Raw genomic sequence first — 21,812 nt, 5'->3', positions numbered from 1 at the left:
AGACTCCTAGATATTTCTAAAATGAAACTATATCTATGTACCTTCAAGGCAGCGGGCAAAGCATGCCTGCAGTGTTTTTTAGCATGATCCCTGGAGATACATGGTCTTTCCTGCATTTAATACTTTCAAATCAAGTCCCATTATTTAGCTGATATAGGGCTCCTATAAGAATCTGAATGGTGTATTTGTCACACACATGTGAAAATACAGCACAACTTGTCTGACTTGAGACTGCCTCAAGTCTGGTTTGCTGAACAGGTCCAGTAGCCTAGTAGCAGGCCGTTCCATATTGATCTCAAACGTGCTCCAAGTCAACGCTTAACGACAGGGTATGCAAGTCAGGATAGTGAGACCTCTGACCTGCTGTACTAAGTGATGTATTGTGGTTTTATGCGGTTCTCCAGGTATGTCTTCTCCAAGAATGGACAGCCCACTATGGTGCCCATTCCTAACAATAGCGTGTCCTTTGGTGAAGCTACTAAGATGAGCAAGGATGACACTGACAGACTCAACAGGCCCTATCAGTGCTGTCAGTTCACTGGCCTGAATTCATATCAGGCAAACAGAACTTCGTGATTCAGTGACTAGACTTCAATATTCTATAAAAATGCAGTGAAATCAGAAGAGAAGTTCTAAACACAAGTGCGTTTGATGAGTGAGGTCTTCTTTCTTAGTTTAGTCATTCTTATTCTTTCTTCCTCTTAGGAACTGGTTGATCTGATGGTATCTGTAGGAGTACGCCCCCTAGTGTAAAATTTAGTATAACACCGTAGTCCAACTTTAATTCACCAGCTTACCACATGGGCTGAAGCATTACAACCTTCAATAACATAATAAATCAAGCTGAACTGTATCTCCTCTTATTCAAACTCAAATGTATTTCTTTATTCGTGTTAGAGAAGTTCATTTTACAGAATCAAGTTAGTGACTTGAACAAACGGACACTGGAAGACCTAGAAGGTCTGTTGACTCTGAAATAGCTTTGATGAACACTACTGTATTGCATTAATCCCTTTTGTACATTGTTGACCTGTCCTCAACGTAAACTGAGAGACCCCGACACTTACATGAGCAAATCTCTCTGTCCAGCTTCCGGTCAACATAGACAGCTGCATCTTTCCCTCAACGTGGCCGTGGATACAATCAACAAATGAATCTTTAAATTGCACATTCACATTCAGAGAGATTATTTCAGATCCTTTTTAAAGTCTGAATCCTTTCAGTCCATATTCTTGTATGGCAGGAGTGAGTGAACCGTATGACCTAGGCCAATTAAAACAGTCCTTAAAACTCCTACAGCATTTAGCTTTATTAATTAATCCAACTTTCTGCCCAGAAATAATAATCTAATTTACTGTCTAATAATAATAATCTACTTTACTGTCCAGTAATAAGAATCTAATTAACTGGATATAGTTCATGTCATAAAGGATATAAAGCAGTGGACACACAACCCGAGAAACTGAGTTCAAATAGTTTCTTGTGAGTCCTCGAGTAGGTAACGAATTGTTGGTTAAACTCACTCCCCAGTATAAATACAGTCCACCCGCGCCGATGAAGAGCTGGCTTTCCATCTGCGTAGCTGGTTAAAACGGTGTCTGTCCTGCGGGAGACCAGGGTTCGAATCCCTCCCGGAGCATGGTAAAACGGATGGATTACACATACAATCTATTCTATACTTTTCAACCTGAGAACATGACAATCATATAATCTATACTATTATTCTCAACATCCAGGTCAAGACACTTTGGTACCAAAACATAAACGTTCAGAGCGTGAGATGGGACTTGATCCAGACCATCAAGAACTCCAATCAACACCCTCTCCCTCTTCTTCCTCCTCCTCATCGTCGTCCCTCTTCAGGTTGGTCCAGTGCCTTCAGCACCAGGTCAGCTGTGTAGTTGTGCTCGCAGGCCCTCAGGGCGTTGACCAGCTCTAGCGCCCGTGCCTCCGCCCCGCGGGCCCTCCTCCACACCTGCAGCAGCTCCACTACCTGCTCCTCCAGGCTGTCGCGGTGCTTGGTGGCCACGCCGTCTAGCTTCGCCTCTGTCAGGCCCAGTTTCCTGCCAAACATACGCCACCTCTTCCCCAGATGGGCCACAATCACCGTTGTCGCAGTGTCCAGTTTGGCTGGATAATATATATTAGTGAGATAGAGAGAGAGAGAGAGAGAGGGGGGAGGGGTGCATTAAGGCAGAGAATGAAGTCAGACAGAAATAGTATACAAAAACGTAGGCTATATCTTACGCACACATCATTGCACCTTTGTGTGTTCCCCCATATTGATTGTTCACTGGATTCCTCACATGCCATACAGGCCTACACGACTGTCCTATGTAAACATACCGTTGAAGTGCAGTAACGCCCTGTAGCGATAAGCATAGTCTAGCTAGAAGACACTGGCCTGTCGTAGCCTGTCGTAATGCTAACTATTCAGACTTGGAACTACAGTACTAGGCCTACATGTTCTCGACCTACCTTGCTCACTATCATCGGGTACATTAGTCGGAGCTCCAGCAGATTGTCTTTCATAGCTAGTCAGCGTCTCAGCGAGATCTTCCCGAAGGATGTCTATCAAAAGTTTTTTCAGATTTTCTGTGTTGTCATGTCCGAGTTTGTTGCGTTGCATCAATTCCTGAAAGAGTTTAAAGCCACTGTCAACACTCTCGAGACGCCTTTTTCCTAAATCATGACTGAGGAACTTCATTTTCTCAAGTTCATCTTTACGTAGAGCATCGGAAATTCTCAGTAAAACGGCATTGAATTCATTCATTTTGGCTACGAAGCGAATAACCGACTTCCCTCCCGGAAGCGAAAGTAAGAACTGAAACGGCGCCTCGGGAACGGACACGCCCCTTGACCTCTGGGGGCGCTATTGGAACTGCAGGGAATAACCCATTAACCTATTAATACATCCATGGAATAACCTTATACCTCCATGGGAATAACCTACCATGCATGTCCCTAAACCCTTGTTTGATGTATTAAAAAACAAAGTTAAATCCATGCCTCTCTGTATGTTTTCAGAAACGGTATTGGAGGTGAGAGTCAGAACGCGTGATGGTGGAGGGCAGATCCAAGGCAGAAAGCCACATGTGAGGTACAGATTTGTGATATTTGGTTTGACATCTACCTCGCCCTTGTGGTAATTTGCTTGAATAACTATCGGGTGCACCTGCCCTGTCTACATGATGCAGAACAGGTCATATACACATATTGCCAAACGTATTCGCTCATCTGCCTTTACACACATATGAACTTAAGTGACATCCCATTCTTAATCCATAGGGTTTAATATGACATTGGCCCACCCTTTGCAGCTATAACAGCTTCAACTCTTCTGGGAAGACTTTCCACAAGGTTTAGGAGTGTGTTTATGGGAATTTTTGACCATTCTTCCAGAAGCACATTTGTGAGGTCAGACACTGATGTTGGACGAGAAGGCCTGGCTGGCAGTCTCCGCTCTAATTCATCCCAAAGCAACACCTTTGGGATGAATTAGAGCAGAGACTGCGAGCCAGGCCTTCTCGTCCAACATCAGTGTCTGACCTCACAAATGCGCTTCTAGAAGAATGGTAAAAAATTCCCATAAACACACTCCTAAACCTTGTGGAAAGTCTTCCCAGAAGAGTTGAAGCTGTTATAGCTGCAAAGGGTGGGCCGACGTCATATTAAACCCTATGGATTAAGAATGGGATGTCACTTAAGTTCATATGCGTGTAAAGGCAGATGAGCGAATACTTTTGGCAATATAGTGTAATTCATGTCAATGTTTCAGATGCAACTAGAACGCAGCATCAGACCAACGCTATGCCTAAAACAAGCTGGCGAAAATAGATACACTGTTAATGGACATGAACTATTTCCATTAAGTTTATTAGTAAGGTAGACATAACACATACTGTGTATTGTAACGTTTTAGAGGAAGGCAGGAGGCAGCAGATCCTCTCGCAGGGGGTTTATTGCGCACAGAACATGACAGACTGTTAACAGGGATGACAGGAGGGAAAGGGCAGAGACACACCAGGGAGAGAGACACACCAGGGAGAGAGACACACCAGGGAGAGAGACACACCAGGGAGAGAGACACACCAGGGAGAGAGACACACCAGGGAGAGAGAGGGCAGAGACACACCAGGGAGAGAGACACACCAGGGAGAGAGACACACCAGGGAGAGAGACACACCAGGGAGAGAGACACACCAGGGAGAGAGACAAACGGAAACACAGAGAGCCTTTATGCTCTAAACAAGGTCTCTCCCCCTGGCAGTGGGCTGCCTCCCCTGTCCTAGCCAGTTCACTACAGTATTATGACAGAGTTCTGTCTGAAGGGGAGGGAGGGGGGGGGGGGAGGGAGACACTTGATGTTAAAAATTCACTGCACCTACCCTTTTCTTTTTACCTTGTAGTCATGGTGATTCTGGTCTGGCATTCTGCTCATGTGGATAGAACTTCCACTAATGGTCCATTGGTACTGTATTGCTATGTTTCCCCATTATTCAGTTCCAGACCAGAGAGAAAGAGCTACAGTAGCTACCGCAGACCAGGATTCATTTAACACCAGTGGCCGTGTCCGAATTGCATACTACTTGCTATATAGTAGGCGAGATGCAGCATGCTGCATCAAAACTGTGCATACTGTATTTCGCCTACTATATAGTAGGTACTATATAGTAGGCGAAATCGGCGAAAAAATGGGCGTAAATGTAGTATAGTCCAGAGCATACTGTTCCGGAAGTCGAGAGGTGAAACGTCACTGGGCTGTGAGAAAAATAAAAAAAGATGGCGAACGAAGAGATCTCCGGGACCGCAGCGGGAGTTTTCAAATGTAAGTATTGACTTAATTTGTCTATGGAAAAATTATTTTTCCGGACAGATATCTTAGTTATAACGACACAGAGCTACAAATGCAGTTTTGTGTATATAGGTGGGGTAGAAATGACATTTCGAAAAAGAACGTCATGATAGCTAGCTGCTTGCATTGATCTCTGTGGTGGACGTTACGTTAGCTAGCTAGCCCAGCCAACGTTAATAGGCTGCTAACGTTACAGGTGTTCAGACGGCTCTTGCTCAAAACGTATTCATGTCAAATCTTAGATGTTTCTATAGCTAGAATCGAGAGAAACAGACTAACATTTCCATGTAATATGACCATGATCGCTTAAGAAATGTGCAAGAAATGTCGAAATTGTGATGAGTTGTTAAATGGCTAACCTAAGCCACCGAGCCTAACGTTACTTGAAGTTGTTTAAACAATTGTCTGTTCATTCCATGATTTAAACGAGTTCAACTGTTCATATATCATATATTAATATGCATTGTCCCATAATACTTCTGGATGTATTACAGGGACCAACGACCACACCAGGGACGATGATCCTCTGGAGGACGGCTGCATGGGTGGCCCCCATCGCCTCTTCCAAGACCCCGTACCACTTCCACGAAGCGGCTGTGGCCTCCCCTCCCTCTGTGCTGACCCCAGTTCTGGGGCTCTTTAGGTCCTATGAGGTTAGATAAGTTTTCTAGTGTCATACAAACTGTGAGTCCCTATCAATATCTTTGCTATCATGTAGCCTGTAGATCAAAATCACCTTGTACATGGCTACAAGGTTCTCTGCGTGCTTTATCCAGGCTGTCTCCGTCGTCCCCTGCAGCCCAGCTTCTAAGATGTAGGTCCTACATAAATCAATATCCAAAGTAAACAGACCGCTGGATTGCTTCTGAACAACAATGCATACGTTAGTTAACTTACTCCAAGCCTTTCAGCGTGGTTTCTCTTCCCCGTAAACAGGGAAGAGTTGGCCATCCTCCAGAGGGAAGACCGGCTGATGTTGAATGGGGGAGAGAGAAGGCAGAGATGAAGGCTGAGTGGAGGGAGGAAAGGGGGTTGTTTAAGGAGAGGGAGGACCGGCTGATGTTGCTTCTAGAAGCCTCAGTCAAAAAAAATCTTGTTCCATTATTGTTTTTGTTATTTTTTATTAAATTTATTTTCTTGAATTAAATTGGTGTTTGTGTGTCATTCCTTGTAATGTCTTCCCAGTCAAAGAACAAATGTCACTATACCTAAAACCAGTCATTAGAGTAAAAGAACATTCCTAATGGACATTGTAGTTTGCAATTAGGCATAAAAGACGGAACACACATGTTGGTTCACAATGCTTCATTGGAATTATTCAGAGACGGTTATGAAAGCTTCAGTTTAATGTCTGACTAACGACTACTTGATAAGGGAGTTACATGTCCAAAGCGCTCTGCGTGTTGTAAGACCTTCCAAGTTACTGTACATGACCTGTAGACATATCAAGACAATGTGTCTGATGTGTAGATATTACACTTTGTTGAAATGTTAATACATCAAGAAGTAACCTTTACATGTATAATGGAAGAAACACAACCATAAACATTTCTTGGATATTTTTATTACACAATGGTCTTCAAATATACTTTTGACTTTATATTTGGTCAGATCATTAGCTTTCCTTGCAAAAGGTACTGACAGGAGAACGCTGATCTGTTGTCTCCCCCCAAAATACTTAAACTGATTACTATGTACAGTGTTACACATACATTTAAACAAATGCCTCAAGGCTGCCTATAACCAACTGATCAGTGTTTAAAGCCTCAAGGCTGTCTATAAGGAACAAGGTAAAGCACACTCATGAACTGATAGACTGACTACTTATGGCAGGATGTGGGTAGTCGTGCTCACCAAGAGCTGGGATCCAGGCAGCTTGTGCTGGTGCTGATGCTGCCGCTGCGAGACACTTTCTGAGGCCATCTCCAGGGTTGGGATGATCTGCAGCAGCAGGACCATGGCCCCCATCAAGGTCTTCAACCTTTAAATGGTTAAATGCAATTAGGCCTACTGTAAGTCGCTTAGCAGACACACAAAAGTGTCTGCTAAATAAATGACTAAGGTAATGCTGGCAAGATGACAAGACCATTGTAAAGGGTGAGTACTGAGAAAAGCTCTAAATGCAATGAATTATTATTATTGTTATTGCTATTATTAGCACCTCCATGGTCTTGTCCCATCCTCCTGACCATCACCAAGGTTCCTCTGTGTCGATTTTGACAATCTGAAGTCCCTCCTTGTGTCCAGCCGTCAAAATAGGTCCTCAGCAGGGACGTGGAGGTTGACTTGGTGAGGACCTCTGTCTTCCATGTGAGCCTACAGGGGGAATATTATTAGGGCAAACTTTAACTCATTTGTGCGTATGGCATATACTTGTCTTTACAATGTGATAATAGATAGATGTCATTATCTGTAGAGCTAAAATGTAACATTACAAAGCAGGCGTGTAGTGATGAGTAAACCCAGGTAAACTCAGTTTACCCACCTCTTTAAAATGAGTTGAGTTTTATTGTTTTGCTTACCTGCCTCTCAGAATCTATTTAATATAACATCCCTGGTACAAATGTAACAGTATAGCTAGCCCCAAGCCAGCACATGCGGGGCTATCAACTAACCTAGCTAACTAGCGTAGCTAGCAAGCTAACGTTCAATATTTACCTCAACTACAAGCATGTCGAGAAGATCTCATGACGGCTCTTCTCCTTGCAGCGCGAACACGTCTTCTCCTGAGGGCAGCAGCAGCCGCACATCCCATGACAGGAAAAGGCTACATTTTTGTGGATAATACACAAAATGATCACAGAAAACACGGATAATTGTACCACAGCTTCGCGGGAGTAAACAGTATCGTATCCCGTCACTTCCGCTGGATGACTCGAGTAGCATGCTGTATTTTCTCGCATACTACACGCGTTTTGTGGAACAGTAGGTACTATATAGTATGCAGTATGCATACTATATAGTGCCTACTATATAGCATGTAGCAGGTAGTATGCAATTCGGACACGGCCATGGAGCACTGACTCCACTGTGAGGATTCTAATCTAGTCAGGAAACAAGGGTTCTAAAAGGGTTCCTCTGCCATGTCTCTGCCATGTCCTCTTTAAGAACATTTATTAGTGAAACAGTTCTACCTGCCTGGAACCAAAATGTTTTTTTACAGAGTTCTTCTGAGGCATCCACACCCAATATGGATCTAGATAGAACCCTTTTTTCCAGATGGTGGAACAGACAATGTCAACAGGAACGTTAATATATTACTGTATATTACATTATAGTCATTCAGCTGACACTTTTATCCAAAGCAACTTACAATAATCACATTCAACGTAGGAAAAAACAATGTACTACTACTTGCCAGAACTCACAAGTGCATCTCCTTTCTAAACAAGTGACTAAGAGCATAATCTAGTGCTGAAGGCAAAGTGCAAGAATAGCAAACATACAAATTGTCTATCAAAGTAGCTTATCAACAACACTTGAAGACTAGCACTACCTATTATAGTAAGAAAGTATACTTAGTCAATGCTAGTTCAGTCAGTAGATCCAAGTCCCTTACAGAAGTTTAATGCAATCAATATATAGATTCATTCTTTATTATTATTATTATTATTATTATTATAATTATCAATAATCTCTTACAAAATGTCATGTTGTTTGGTGCTGTTCTTCAGGAGAGTGTGTCCAGGGTGTAACTTACCCAGAGCAGTCAGACACAGCTCTCAGGGCGAGAACCACATCTACTCTACCTGGGATGGGTCAAATTAACAATTGTTGTAATGTTCCTTTATCTGTGATAGACAGACAGAGACCCTCTGATGTGATTTGTCCCCCAGGGTGGTTCTATTTCATCTCTGATCCCTAACCACAGGACCTGCAGTCCCCCAGCCAACCCTTGGTCCCCAGGGCCAGCCTCCCCAGTTCAGCCTAGGACCCCAGGGCCAGCCTCCCCAGTTCAGCCTAGGACCCCAGGGCCAGCCTCCCCAGTTCAGCCTAGGACCCCAGGGCCAGCCTCCCCAGTTCAGCCTAGGACCCCAGGGCCAGCCTCCCCAGTTCAGCCTAGGACCCCAGGGCCAGCCTCCCCAGTTCAGCCTAGGACCCCAGGGCCAGCCTCCCCAGTTCAGCCTAGGACCCCAGGGCCAGCCTCCCCAGTTCAGCCTAGGACCCCAGGGCCAGCCTCCCCAGTTCAGCCTAGGACCCCAGGGCCAGCCTCCCCAGCTAACATGGGGCCTCAGTGAGTTCCAGGTCCCTCTGCTGATCCATAGTCCTCTGACTGCCCTACCGTGCCTCCAACAGGACAGCCCACAGCTCCTGAAGGAAACTCCTGCCCTGTGGAGCGAGTGGGGATGAACAAGCTGGAGCCGGAGCTGGGGAGTGAGAAGACTGCTCCACCTGCAGCCCCTCTACCACCTGAGAAGACTGCTCCACCTGCTCCACCTGCAGCCCCTCTACCACCTGAGAAGACTGCTCCACCTGCTCCACCTGCAGCCCCTCTACCACCTGAGAAGACTGCTCCACCTGCTCCACCTGCAGCCCCTCTACCATCATCACCACAGAGAGAGAGATGTGCGCTCATCCATCCAGCCTCAACCCCTCTACCATCACCACAGAGAGAGAGACGTGCGCTCATCCATCCAGCCTCAACCCCTCTACCACCATCACCACAGAGAGAGAGACGTGCGCTCATCCATCCAGCCTCAACCCCTCCACCATCATCACCACAGAGAGAGAGACGTGCGCTCATCCACTCAGCCTCAACCCCTCTACCATCATCACCACAGAGAGAGAGACGTGCGCTCATCCATCCAGCCTCAACCCCTCTACCATCATCACCACAGAGAGAGACGTGCGCTCATCCATCCAGCCTCAACCCCTCTACCACCATCACCACAGAGAGAGAGACGTGCGCTCATCCATCCACCCTCAACCCCTCTACCATCATCACCACAGAGAGAGAGACGTGTGCTCATCCACCCAGCCTCAACCCCTCTACCACCATCACCACAGAGAGAGAGACGTGCGCTCATCCATCCAGCCTCAACCCCTCTACCATCATCACCACAGAGAGAGACGTGCGCTCATCCATCCAGCCTCAACCCCTCCTCCATCATCACCACAGAGAGAGAGACGTGCGCTCATCCACTCAGCCTCAACCCCTCTACCATCACCACAGAGAGAGAGACGTGCACTCATCCATCCAGCCTCAACCCCTCTACCACCATCACCACAGAGAGAGAGACGTGCGCTCATCCATCCAGCCTCAACCCCTCCACCATCATCACCACAGAGAGAGAGACGTGCGCTCATCCATCCAGCCTCAACCCCTCCACCATCACCACAGAGAGAGAGACGTGCGCTCATCCATCCAGCCTCAGGCCCTCAGCTCCCGTTAGCCTGCTGGGCCGCTGCTAAGCACCTTCTACAGTTCAATAGCAACTCCTCACTGAGGCCTGCAAGCTGGAGAGATTTTAGACAGAATATCAATTTGAACAGTTTGAGTGCAAATAGATATTCTATCTAAAATATCTTCACCCTGCAGGCTTTAATGAGGAGTTGCTATTGAACTGTTTTGTTTAAAAGCCTGCATCTACTGTTCTGTTGTTGCTAACTCTATTAGACCTCTAAAACTATGAGTTGTTATGAATCACTGTGCTGGTCACTGAACCTGGAGTCTGTCTCTTTTGAAATAATGATTTATAATGATAATGGTTATATATTGTGATTGTATATAAGTACATTCATTTACTGCTGTACTTCATTTACTGTATAAATGAAGCTCGCCTGGTGTTCAACCACCCCAAGATCTCCCACACAACTTCCCTTCTCCGTTCCCTATACTGGCTCCTGGCTCGCATCCAGTTTAAAACTCTGGTACTAGCCTACAGGGCAAAGAAAGGAACAGCCCCCTCCTACCTCCAGGCCATGGTCAAACCATATACCCCCTCCTGACCGCTAGGCTCTGCTACCTCGGGGCGACTGTCTGCCCCGTCATTCCGAGGCCCCTGCGGTCGATCGACACGATCACGGCTCTTCTCTGTCCTGGCCCCGCTGTGGTGGAATGAATTGCCCACTGACGTCAGGACAGCAGAGTCGCTCTCCATCTTTAGTCGTAGGCTCAAAACTCATCTCTTCATGAAGCACTACAACGATTCACCCTCTTAAGCACCTATTGTATTTTAGATTGTGATTCTTGCACTTTGCCTTCAGCACTAGATTATGCTCTTAGTCACTTGTTTTAGAAAGAAGATGCACTTGTGAGTTCTGGCAAGTAGTAGTACATTGGCTTTTCCTACGTTAAATGCAATTGGATAAAAGCATCTGCTTTATACTGTAGTATATTGAAACCTGAAAGTACTCTTTCTCTGTGTGGCGATCTACAGTATTATTGTTATGCCCTGTAACATTGTTACTAGATTCTTACTCCTTCACTATTGTATTCTCTTGGTTCTGTACCTTTCAGATCCTGAACCTGTTCATTGGTAGCCCTGCCCTGATAAATAGGGATCCGGCCATGTGCCCTGCCTTTAAGGCAGACCGACGAAGTTAATCTGACCGAAACATTTCTCCCTTTTTCTTGCCCTACCTTTTGGGTAGCACTCTTTTTTTGTACAGCACTTTGTTGGTTGAGAATATATTTTTGCGTCCTTAACCTCAGTGTGGACAATCCCTTTGTCTCACAGTATGTCAGTGTGTAAGATCTTTCCATTTTTATCTAATATGTTTCTGGCTCACACACCTGATGAAAATATATTTTTAAGTAAACTATAAATAAAATAAAAAACAACTACAAACAACAAGATGACTGTTTCTTTATTGCACAATTAGATGGCTATTATATCAAGGATCATCATTTGGGGGACATGCTTTGTTTGTCATATGTACAGTAGCCTACCGCGTACAATGAAATGCTCAGCTGCTGGCAGACATGAGATGTGTATAGAAACAGAACTATTTCTTGTTTCACTAATGGAATTGACTAACACTTTGGGATCAACTATCACACTAAATCCTTATTTTATTGAGGTTCAGCAGTCCCAAGGGACAGCCCAGACAGAACTAGGGCTGTTTTGGATAAACAGCTAAACTCATAACCACAGTCACCATCAAGACCTCAGTAATTCAGCCATTACCTACATGAGATAAAGCACTGTTTCAGTACTGTAATAGGCTACAATGGCACAGTAGCAATTTGACATAAGCTGTAAATAAAATTTCTGTCAAACATTTGGTGTAGTGACCATTCAGTAGCACTATCTAGTGGATCAGATATAAATGCAACCCCCCCCCCCCCCCCCCCAACCCCCTCACACACACACACACAGAGTTTTTTTTATTCATATCCATTTATATAGCATGTACTTTATAGAAATGTTACTTCTTGTGTGATTTGTAAATTGAGTTTATCTGTAATGAGCATCTTGGAGCCAGCAGCAACATTTCACTGTGACGGATAAAAGTAAATATATAATAAATAAACTCTTGAATTCTTATGGAGGAGTTCCACAGAGGTGTTGTGAGTTGACAGGTCTGATGTAGCCCTATATATTGTGAAGAACCAAAGTCCAAACAACTATGAGTGTAATTGTTTAGGATAAGTCAACTAAACATTTCTAGCTGACACAGTGTGAGACAGTACTGGCCTCAGCTGCATGGTTGTCTGTGGATAGGTCTGTACATTATGTAGTTAACTGAGACTACCCTCTGCTGATCTACTGACACTATTGGAAAGTTAATAACAAAAACTTCAAATATCATAATGTACCTGGTAGGTTTTGTCATGGGCAGTCTGTTTAACTATCAAATTGTCCAGGGCTTGTCCAGTGACTACAGCCAGCCCCAACACCGCCAAGATCATTCGAGCTGTGTGTGTGTGTGTGTGTGTGTGTGTGTGTGTGTGTGTGTGTGTGTGTGTGTGTGTGTGTGTGTGTAAGATGGTAGAGGATGTTGAACATGTACTAATGTGTTGCAGTAGGTTTACTTAAGCTGAGGATTGGAGTGGCAGGGAGAGAGTGGAGTCTGGAGGGATTGTTGGGAACTATAGGGAAAGGGGTGGATAGTGCTCAGAGAGCCATTGTACAATTTTTGAGAGATACACAGTTGTATAACAGAATTTAGGTAGGCCTATCTATTATGTTTCCCCAACTCAAGTTAATGTTGACCTGGACATGTTTGCATACTCCGGTACAGTAGATGGCGGTATGCACCTTCTAAGTTTAAGAATACAATCCGCCAACAAGTCAAAAGAAGAAGAAGCCCCCCCCTGCATGGATTGGGAGGAGCCATGGATGTAGTGGGAGGAGCCGAGGATAGGTAACCAATTAGATTCGATTTGGTATTAGGCGCGGCGTTACCAAGACTACTAAAAGCAAAACAAATGGAGAGGCAAACGAAATAGGAGGCTAACTAGCTAATTTTAGCCAATTTAGGAATCATAACTGCATTGCCGGTATCTACCAACAGATTCACAGGATTTTAACTGCGCAGATATGATGGTAAATCCGCAAAGATCATTTTCGTAACGATAAATTGTAGCTACCTAATTACCCATTATCTAACATAGCTGGCTGCCTGAGCCAGATTAAAAGCTATGCTAGCTAAGAACGCTGACTAGCACCACTAGCTAGCTAGCTGCTAGCTAAATGCACTCTACGTACTCCACCACAATCCATAGTCGTTCAGTTTAACCAGAGATGGTGGCATTGTGGGGTACTAGCTCCATATCTATTTTAGACTCGGGGGGGGGGGGGTAGGCCTACCTTAAGCGGGGGCTTTGACTATAATGTACTTTGTCAGGTCAAGTCATGTACTAGTGTAGATGCATTTGTGAAGTCGAGATGTTTCTCCCCTCCAAATCCCGTGTTTCCGCTACTCAGGATCTGGCTGTTTAGGTCGTGGGAGGAAAAGTTTAGTTTTCACCGCTGCCTAGAACGACAGTGGGTAACTAGCGAACCGTCTGAATGGGAAAAAATGGTACGGCCATAACAATTACCTGCACTCAAATGCTCCCAATTATATTTCGAGGTCGCACAGAATACAAATTTACAACATAAATCACTGGAAAACAAAAAAATGTACTACGCAAAATGTGTGCAGATTGGAAGGTCTTAGTGTTTTTTGTCGAGAGCTGGAGCCAGAACCACGCGGCCGCCTCGTAATTCTCTATGCAGGAAAAACCCTGAGCTTTTTATGTCCCTCTCTCTCTCTCTAGGCTTCAATGAGCCAGCGTCGCAGCATGACACACAGTCAGCAGCAAAGAGTGATCTCAGAACACCGGCGACAGGAGGATCAACGAGAGCAGCAGACTAAAAGCATTACAAAAGAAAAACAGATGCAAGCCAACCTCATGACTGAGGAGAGACTTGAGAAGAAGAGGTACCTACGCAAGGTGCAAGATGAGCTCCACGAACAACAAATCGAAGATGCTCTTTTCAAGGTATGAATGAACACAACTGCTGATTTAAATATCTGTTAAACGCTTCAAGCCTGAGTTATATCTGCCTCACACTCACAGGCCGAGGAGGAGAGAATATACAAAGAGAAGCAACTAGAGCAAGAAGAGAGACTGGCAAAGGAACTGGCCCGCATCAGCTACGAAAAGCTCCGAGATGAGAAGATGAGACAATACGTCAAAGAAAACAGGTACAGTAGTTGTTGCCATCAGCATGAGATGATAATTATGTGAATCTTAACACACCGTAGTCTTGGAGAGGTGCCGGTAACGGGTGATATACTAGAAAAGGAGAAGAAACCGCACACTCAAGCTCTCAATGCTGGGGGATTTATTGAGACAACTTTTCAGCCTCTGTCAAAAAAGTCTTGATGCTGGGAGATTTACTGAGACACCCGGCATCGAGAGCTTGAGTGTGCGGTTTCTTCTTCTTTTCTATTTATGTGAATCTTAACCCCCGTCACCAGGCTCTTCTCGGTGGAGCAGAACCTGTTTTCCCTTCACTATCACATTCAGATCATGTCTTGAGCCTACCCACTCCAAAACTGGATCTGGTAACATGCATTCAGTTTGCGTATCGGGTTGTATCCGGTTTGTCACTACGAGATAAAACATGGACATACCAAACAAAGTATTCTAAGAAGTATTTGAAGAAACGTGCCGGATCATCTGGATACATCTTTGAAGCCACTACAGCAGTTTCACATCAGAAATTTAATTGGCAAGTTTTTTAGAGCATTTTCATTTTTAGAGCATTGCGTTTCCGTATCTTCTGACTTCTAGGCACATCCGGCAGATCCAACCTTGCACTAGACACGCCTTAGACCAGATCTAAAAAGCAAAGTGAATGGCCTATTAGCCGGGCTTCACCACACCCAATTCACAAAAAAATGCTAAGGGTCTGAAACTGCTGAGTTTGTTTTCGATTTCCAAGGGGCGTTACCAACGGTCGCAGACCAAAATGCTTCTGGATGCAATTGTGTAGACCTATAACCAATCAGAGCACCAAAACGTGGCTTAGTCATCGTATCTTCTTTCAAATCAAATGGGTAGTCGTTGTATCAAACCCGCCCCATATTAGATAAACGGTTGTGATTGGCCCGGCAAACTGTGGCCAGACTGATCTGCGGAGAGAAACAGAATGTGAGCTTGTGTGATCAAGACGGTGAAGCCAGGCTACCAGACTGTGAATCCATCAAATGAATGTCCTCACTCAGGTCAGATTGGGCTTTCTTTTTCATTTCTAGTGTTGAGCTCCGTGAGCTGGAGGGGAAGCTCAAGTCTGCATATGTGAACAGGGAGAGGTCTGCGCAGATCGCTGAGAAGGAGGCTATGAGATATGAGACTATGGTAAATGTCTGTTCCTCCAGGGGGACTGGGGGAGTATTAGCTACATTTAACCAAACAGCTGTGCTCTGCGTGGGTTCTTACGTGCATCTCTGTGTGACATTAGCGCCAGGAGGCCGACGTCGCCCGTAAGATGAAGAGTGAGCATGAGCGAGCGTCGGTGGAGCAGGAGAAGCAGGAGCAGCGGCGCTATGAGGAGGTGGTGCGCTACCAGCAGGAGCTAGAGCAGCAACTGGAGGAGAAGGAGCGCCGGAGGCAGGAGGCCTATGAGGAGTTCCTCAAGGAGAAGCTCATGGTGGATGAAATCGTTAGGAAAATCTATGAGGAGGATCAAATGTGAGTGGTGTCTCTCTCACACACACACACACACACACACTCACAAACACATACTCTCTCTCTCTCTCTCTCTCTCTCTCTCTCTCTCTCTCTCTCTCACACACACACTCTCACACACACACTCACTCACTCTCACACACAGACATACACACACGTCTCTTTCTCTCTGACATGCATGTACACACACACACACACACACACACACACACACTTTCACTCTCTCTCACACACACAAACGCACAACTAGGTCTACTGCTTTGACGAGGCTAGTTAACGTTCTTGCAGGGAGAGGGAGCTGAGACTGGAGAAGGTAACGGCCACCCAGAGGTACGTAGAAGAGTTCAAACAGCAGCAGGCTGAGTGGAGACGGATGGAACGAGAGAAGATGGAGGCCGAAAACAGACGCATCATGGAGTTTGCAAGTTACCAGCAGAGCAAAGAGCAGGATAGAATGGCCAAAGTCAGAGAGCGGGAGCAGGCCAAACAACATCTACACCAGCAAGTGAGAAGATACCAGTCATTTATCTGTACTTGTATACTATGCTCTCCACAAAGTATATTTTGATACGTCGACAATATACTCAGACAAGGTCGTCTTTTCCTCTCTGCAGCTCACTGATAAGATCGAACGAGAGAGGCAGCAGCGTGAGGAAATGGAACGTGTCCGTGAGGAGCTCTGTCTGGAGGAGCAAGCAGAGGCTGCTAGACAGAAACACATCGTAAGCAACCATACCCTCATACTCCTGTTAACCACAGTTGAGCCACGCTGGCCTCAGAGTTGATTGCGCCTCTTTCTACGTTCATACGCACTGTACTTTAAACACATTTCTGAATGGCCTCACAGGAGGAGATGGAAAAAAGGATCAGACAGAGACTGGAGCTGCAGCAGACCTGCCAGGAGCAAATGGCCTTCAAAGAGCTGCGCAGGCAGGCCGAGAGGGACGAGGAGGAGGCCTTCCGCCAGATGATGATGGCTAAGTTTGCCGAGGACGACCGCATAGAGCAGATGAACGCCCAAAAACGCCGCATGAAACAACTGGAGCACAAGCGGGCAGTGGAGAAGTTGCTGGAGGACAGGAGGCAGCAGTACCTGGCTGACAAGGTAGATGGACACACAGCCGCTTATAAACCCTCACAAACAGATCTGCTCTTCCAGACAACAATGGCGCCATTCCAGCAAAATGTTTTCTGTTTGTTATGTCTATTATATAAGTGGTTGTACAGGTTAGTCACATCAAATGCAAAAGAGCTGATTGTAAATATGATTTCCTCCCCCAAGGAACGTGAGGCTGAAGAAAGAGCCGTGGAGCAGGAGAGGGAGGCGTTGCGCAGGCAGATCATCGAGGAGGAGAGGCAGAAGCTCCTTAAACTCCATGCCACAAAACTGCTTGGTTATCTTCCAAAGGTACGGGATCGTGTTCAATGGTTCTACTCTACCTCAATAGTACTTGATTACCATTTCTCGTCTTTAAACCGTACACTGCTCAATCTTTTGTAGTGACCATATCATTCTCATAACTTCTAGGGAATATTCCGGGAAGATGACCTGGACCACTTTGATGAAGACTTCAAACGCAACTTCCAGAAACGTCAGGCTGACATCTTCTCTGATGAGGGCTGGGGAGATGATGAATGACCCGTTTTTATATTGCACCACTAGATGGCAGTGTAAAGCCTTTGCTGAGTTTTCTTACTAATAGAACAGGTACAATCTGTCAATGAAAACAAAACATTTCTGTAACAAGATTCTCTTTATTATGACAAGAACGCAAGTACTTTGGACATTGAAAATTTATTAATTTAATATTATTTTAAAAACATAATTGAAATAAAAGGTTTAACTGAAATCTGGAGTCAAGTGGTTTTCTCTGAAAATGCAGTATACCCTTCAAAGTGACGTTGATGCAGAATCGCAGGCCAGAGCGTAAATAAGCAGCTAATAATGAGACCAAATGTAGGTGTTTCAGGGTCCCTGGATTCTCTATCTGTCATTTCCCCCAGTCAAGAGCCTTCATGAACTCCTCTTCTGTAAACGACAACATCTTGGCAGCTTCAAAGTGCATCTGATCAGATGGGAGGGAAGGAAAAGGTGATCAGAAAGCAAAGACACCTGTAATGATTCCTCCAACACCCACTGTGGACAATTTACCTTCTGCCTCTTCAAGACATCTATCAGTTTGAGTTGTTTCTTAAAAGCCAAAGTGAATTCAGCTTTTTGCTTCTCCAGCCTCTTGTTTTCAGCTTGTAAGGTTTCCATTTTTTGATGCTCCTGATTTGCATGATCCTATTTGAGAGAATATAGATAAGACTTTGTTACAGGCTGAACCTGTAGACTGTGGACATGCAGTGTGCAGCTCTGAATGGAGCTGAAGGAAGCATCTGTTGACGTGATCGTTGCTGTTGGGTGGTGTCTTTACCTTGCTTGTCAACTTGATCTTATTCAGTTGTGTCTTAGACCTCTCTACTTCCTCCAAGGCTCTGTTCAGTCTGACTTCTACAGCACTGTGGTTGCTTGCTGCCTGTTTCTGTGCCCTCTTTAAGCCTTCAATTTCCTGTGATGAAAAAAACCCAGCAATACAGGCAGTTTGGAAGTGTTTTCTGTTTACCATTTACCATAAGATGTTTACTGTTAGCAATGTTTTACTGGAACCCCATTATTATTCATTGTGATTGTAGACTGCCATCTCTAAATGTTGCTCGTTCAGAGTGAGAGAACGCATTAGGAAACGATCAACCCTTCACTCTGGGTGTCTTTGGGACTAGACATGTGTTTCTATTCTGATCCTCACTGGGGCTGTATTATACAAGCATGTCTCGCCCACCCCTGGTCACGGCAAGGCCAGTGTTGCCGGGGGATTTCTCTGAATTCCAAAGATATCTGTCACCGGAGCTGGAGCTGTGCGCTACTGCCAGCTGTAGGAGAGGATCATCTTACAGAGCCATGCTAATGGTGTTAATGAGGCTATGCCAGGCATACCCCTGCTAAGGTCTTTAGACACAACCTTGTCTGTGGAATACCCCCCACTCAGGAATAAGACATTAACAGATCATCTCTTTACTGCGGAACCACTGTATTTTCTATCCTGAACCAACCAACCTTCTGTAAAGCAGCTACCTGCTGCTGGAACGCGTCACACCTCCTGTTTGACTCCTCTGCTAGAGCTCTGTGCTTCTCTATCTGGGTCTGCTGGATGTTTGTGGTCTTCTGTAGTCTTCCTCGATCCTCCTCCACCTCCTTCATCTTGGTGCTCATACTGTTATTTTCATCATCCTTTAAAAACAGAAACAAATCTTTAGTGTGTTAATGGGGACATTTCATAGTGCATTATATTTTCAGTTAATTATATAATTCTGATTCACAACTAAACATTTTATGCAATGCAATTTCATGCGATATGCAAATAGAGACTGGCATATTCACACCCTTACCCTGTTGTTACATTCATATGATAATCGATTCAACTCTTCCTGCATCACACGAATCTTCGCCTTGAGAAACCGAATCTGTGCATCTGCAACACAACAAAAGAAAAATATATTTTACAATGTAGAAAAGTGGAATAAAATAATACTATTCTGGTACCAAATCCTTGTGGAGCTAGCAGACCTACATAATAATCACCTGATCCCATCTCCTCTCCAACGCTGGGCATGATATCATCATCCACAACAGTGTCATGAGCATCACCCTCAGCCAGCATCCCCTCAATGTTCTGTATGGTTTTAGCCAAGGAAAAGTCCTCCAGAACGGCAACATCATCAGCTACAGATGCCTTTGTGGTCCTGAAACAAAACAAGTAAACATGATCTAACCCTGGGGGTGTCTAGGGCTGGGGAAGTGAACCCTGGGGGTGTCTAGGGCTGGGGCAGGGAACCCTGGGGGTGTCTAGGGCTGGGGCAGGGAACCCTGGGGGTGTCTAGGGCTGGGGCAGTGAACCCTGGAGGTGTCTAGGGCCGGGGCAGTGAACCCCGGGGGTGTCTAGGGCTGGGGCAGTGAACCCTGGGGGTGTCTAGGGCCGGGGCAGTGAACCCCGGGGGTGTCTAGGGCTGGGGCAGTGAACCCCGGGGGTGTCTAGGGCTGGGGAAGTGAACCCCAGGGGTGTCTAGGGCTGGGGCAGTGAACCCCGGGGGTGTCTAGGGCTGGGGAAGTGAACCCCAGGGGTGTCTAGGGCTGGGGCAGTGAACCCCGGGGGTGTCTAGGGCTGGGGCAGTGAACTCTCACAGAGAGGGTTTATTTTGTGGCAAGAACATTGTCAGATCATTGATATGGTAAATGGACAGGACTGCACTTATATAGTGCTTTTATCCAAAAGCGTTTTACAACTTGCTCTCATTCACACACACATTCACACACTAATGGCAGCAGCTGCCATGCGAGGTGCTAACCTGCTCACTGGGAGCAGGGTTTGGGGTTCAGTGTCTTGCCCAAGGATACTTTTACATGTGGACAGGAGGAGCTGGGATTCTAACCGCCAACCCTATGATGATTGGACGACCCACTCCATCTCCTGGGCCACAGCCACCCTAATATCTATTTAATGTTTCTCAGTCTCCACCCCCCAGACGTGCACTCAGCCTCATATTCTGAGGAATGTCAAGGAAACTTACTGTATTTTTCCTTGGTTCCCTGGAGGGTGTTTATTGTGCACAGTGGCTTTTGATGCCACCCTTTTCTTTGTCACCATCTGTACAGTGGAAATATTTCATGGATGATATCTCTGCTATTCAGTCAGAATACAGTTTAAATTCAGGTTGAGACATTTGTGGTTTGAATATGGAACTGATATGGAGTGCTGCACATTCTTTTTAATGTCTCTAATCTAATACCTTTGCACTGGTCTGCTTCACTGTGGGTTCCAGCAGGTTCACATTTCTGAACACAGACAAATTAGAATTACATTTAGTACTTACATATTTGGCTAGGTAAACTATCAAATGAACAGCCTACATTACCTCAAGTCCTCTTCATCATCAAGATCAATATCAAGGTGGGAAGAGATGGGTTTTGACAAGACTTCATTTTGATCTCTCTGCATGAAGAAAAGTGATCATTAGGTCAATACATTTGAAGACCAATGTAACATATGCAATATGGAATTATTCTGTTCTGTTGTAAGGTAGTTCATAAAGTTAATTTACCATAACCTGTTCAGCCTGTCGAACTAGCTCCGCCGTTTTTGCCTCCAGCTCAGCATTTAAACGCCTGGGATGGGGGGGGGGGATCCATCCACAATCATCAATCAACATTTTTATCTTTATGTGGTCTTATCAATATAGAACTTCAATACATAACTTATATTGACATAATATATCACAATAAACAGACATGAAACCCACTTGTATTCCTCCTCTTTAGCAAGATGGTCCATTGCAGGAGTTTTCTTTAAACTGGACTGACGTCTCTCTGTTCTCGACACTTTGGACTTTCCTGCCCTGGATGACAGCGGCCTCCTCTCGTGCTGGATAAACAAACACATGCAGGATCTGGGAATAAAGATAGCCGAATGCTGCCAATGTATTTGTTAGCTAGCCAGCCAGCTGAAGTTAACGTTACCAGAAGCTAATGCTAGCTAAGCTAATGCTAGCTAATTAGCTAGTGCAGTTTGAGTTTGGTTGTTAAATATCTGATAACTACATATTACTGCAAGGTTTATTGCGATAGTTATGGAACATGGACTAACATTTGCTATGTAGTATAAAAAATATAATCAAATTAGCAAGATAGTTCGCTAACGTCACCTGCATTGCCACTTTTGTTGTGATCAAAGGCGGTTGGCGTCCGGTGTTGCCTAGCAACGTGGGTGGGGGTTGTTTTTCCGCCATGCT

At 45.1% G+C, this 21,812-nt stretch overlaps 3 protein-coding genes and 1 long non-coding RNA gene across 4 annotated transcripts; 1 reads left to right on the top strand and 3 right to left on the bottom strand.

Annotated features, from left to right (window-relative positions):
* Positions 1–977: 977 nt before the first annotated feature.
* On the bottom strand, positions 978–2,792 carry fadd (Fas (tnfrsf6)-associated via death domain). The gene is made up of 2 exons (XM_084436598.1): positions 2,479–2,792; positions 978–2,130 (listed from the first exon to the last, which is right to left on the bottom strand). The coding sequence occupies exons 1-2, from the start codon at positions 2,771–2,773 to the stop codon at positions 1,844–1,846; spliced, it is 582 nt and encodes a 193-aa protein (XP_084292724.1). The 5' UTR covers positions 2,774–2,792; the 3' UTR covers positions 978–1,843.
* A 3,693-nt stretch (positions 2,793–6,485) lies between these two features.
* On the bottom strand, positions 6,486–7,671 carry LOC311307800. Its single transcript, XR_014630387.1, has 3 exons — positions 7,514–7,671; positions 7,017–7,171; positions 6,486–6,836 (listed from the first exon to the last, which is right to left on the bottom strand). It is a non-coding gene; the product is annotated as an uncharacterized lncRNA (long non-coding RNA).
* Positions 7,672–8,500: 829 nt separating this feature from the next.
* On the top strand, positions 8,501–17,622 carry mns1 (meiosis-specific nuclear structural 1; the record flags this gene model as incomplete). Its single annotated transcript, XM_084437305.1, has 13 exons — positions 8,501–8,533; positions 8,762–9,089; positions 9,152–9,229; positions 11,536–11,546; positions 14,064–14,288; positions 14,367–14,494; positions 15,551–15,653; positions 15,757–15,986; positions 16,272–16,488; positions 16,598–16,705; positions 16,831–17,088; positions 17,266–17,391; positions 17,512–17,622. 13 exons carry the CDS (start codon positions 8,501–8,503, stop codon positions 17,620–17,622), a joined length of 1,956 nt encoding a protein of 651 aa, XP_084293431.1.
* Positions 17,623–17,937: 315 nt separating this feature from the next.
* tex9 (testis expressed 9) lies at positions 17,938–21,355 on the bottom strand (the record flags this gene model as incomplete). Its single annotated transcript, XM_084437304.1, has 9 exons — positions 17,938–18,049; positions 18,136–18,270; positions 18,404–18,538; positions 19,084–19,257; positions 19,416–19,498; positions 19,609–19,769; positions 20,940–21,016; positions 21,126–21,189; positions 21,324–21,355. The coding sequence occupies 9 exons, from the start codon at positions 21,353–21,355 to the stop codon at positions 17,975–17,977; spliced, it is 936 nt and encodes a 311-aa protein (XP_084293430.1). The 3' UTR covers positions 17,938–17,974.
* Positions 21,356–21,812: the final 457 nt, after the last annotated feature.

The sequence above is a fragment of the Borostomias antarcticus genome (genome assembly GCF_949987555.1).
Source record: "Borostomias antarcticus genome assembly, chromosome: 4".
Taxonomy (NCBI): domain Eukaryota; kingdom Metazoa; phylum Chordata; class Actinopteri; order Stomiiformes; family Stomiidae; genus Borostomias; species Borostomias antarcticus.
This window is presented reverse-complemented; position numbering and strand designations above follow the sequence as displayed.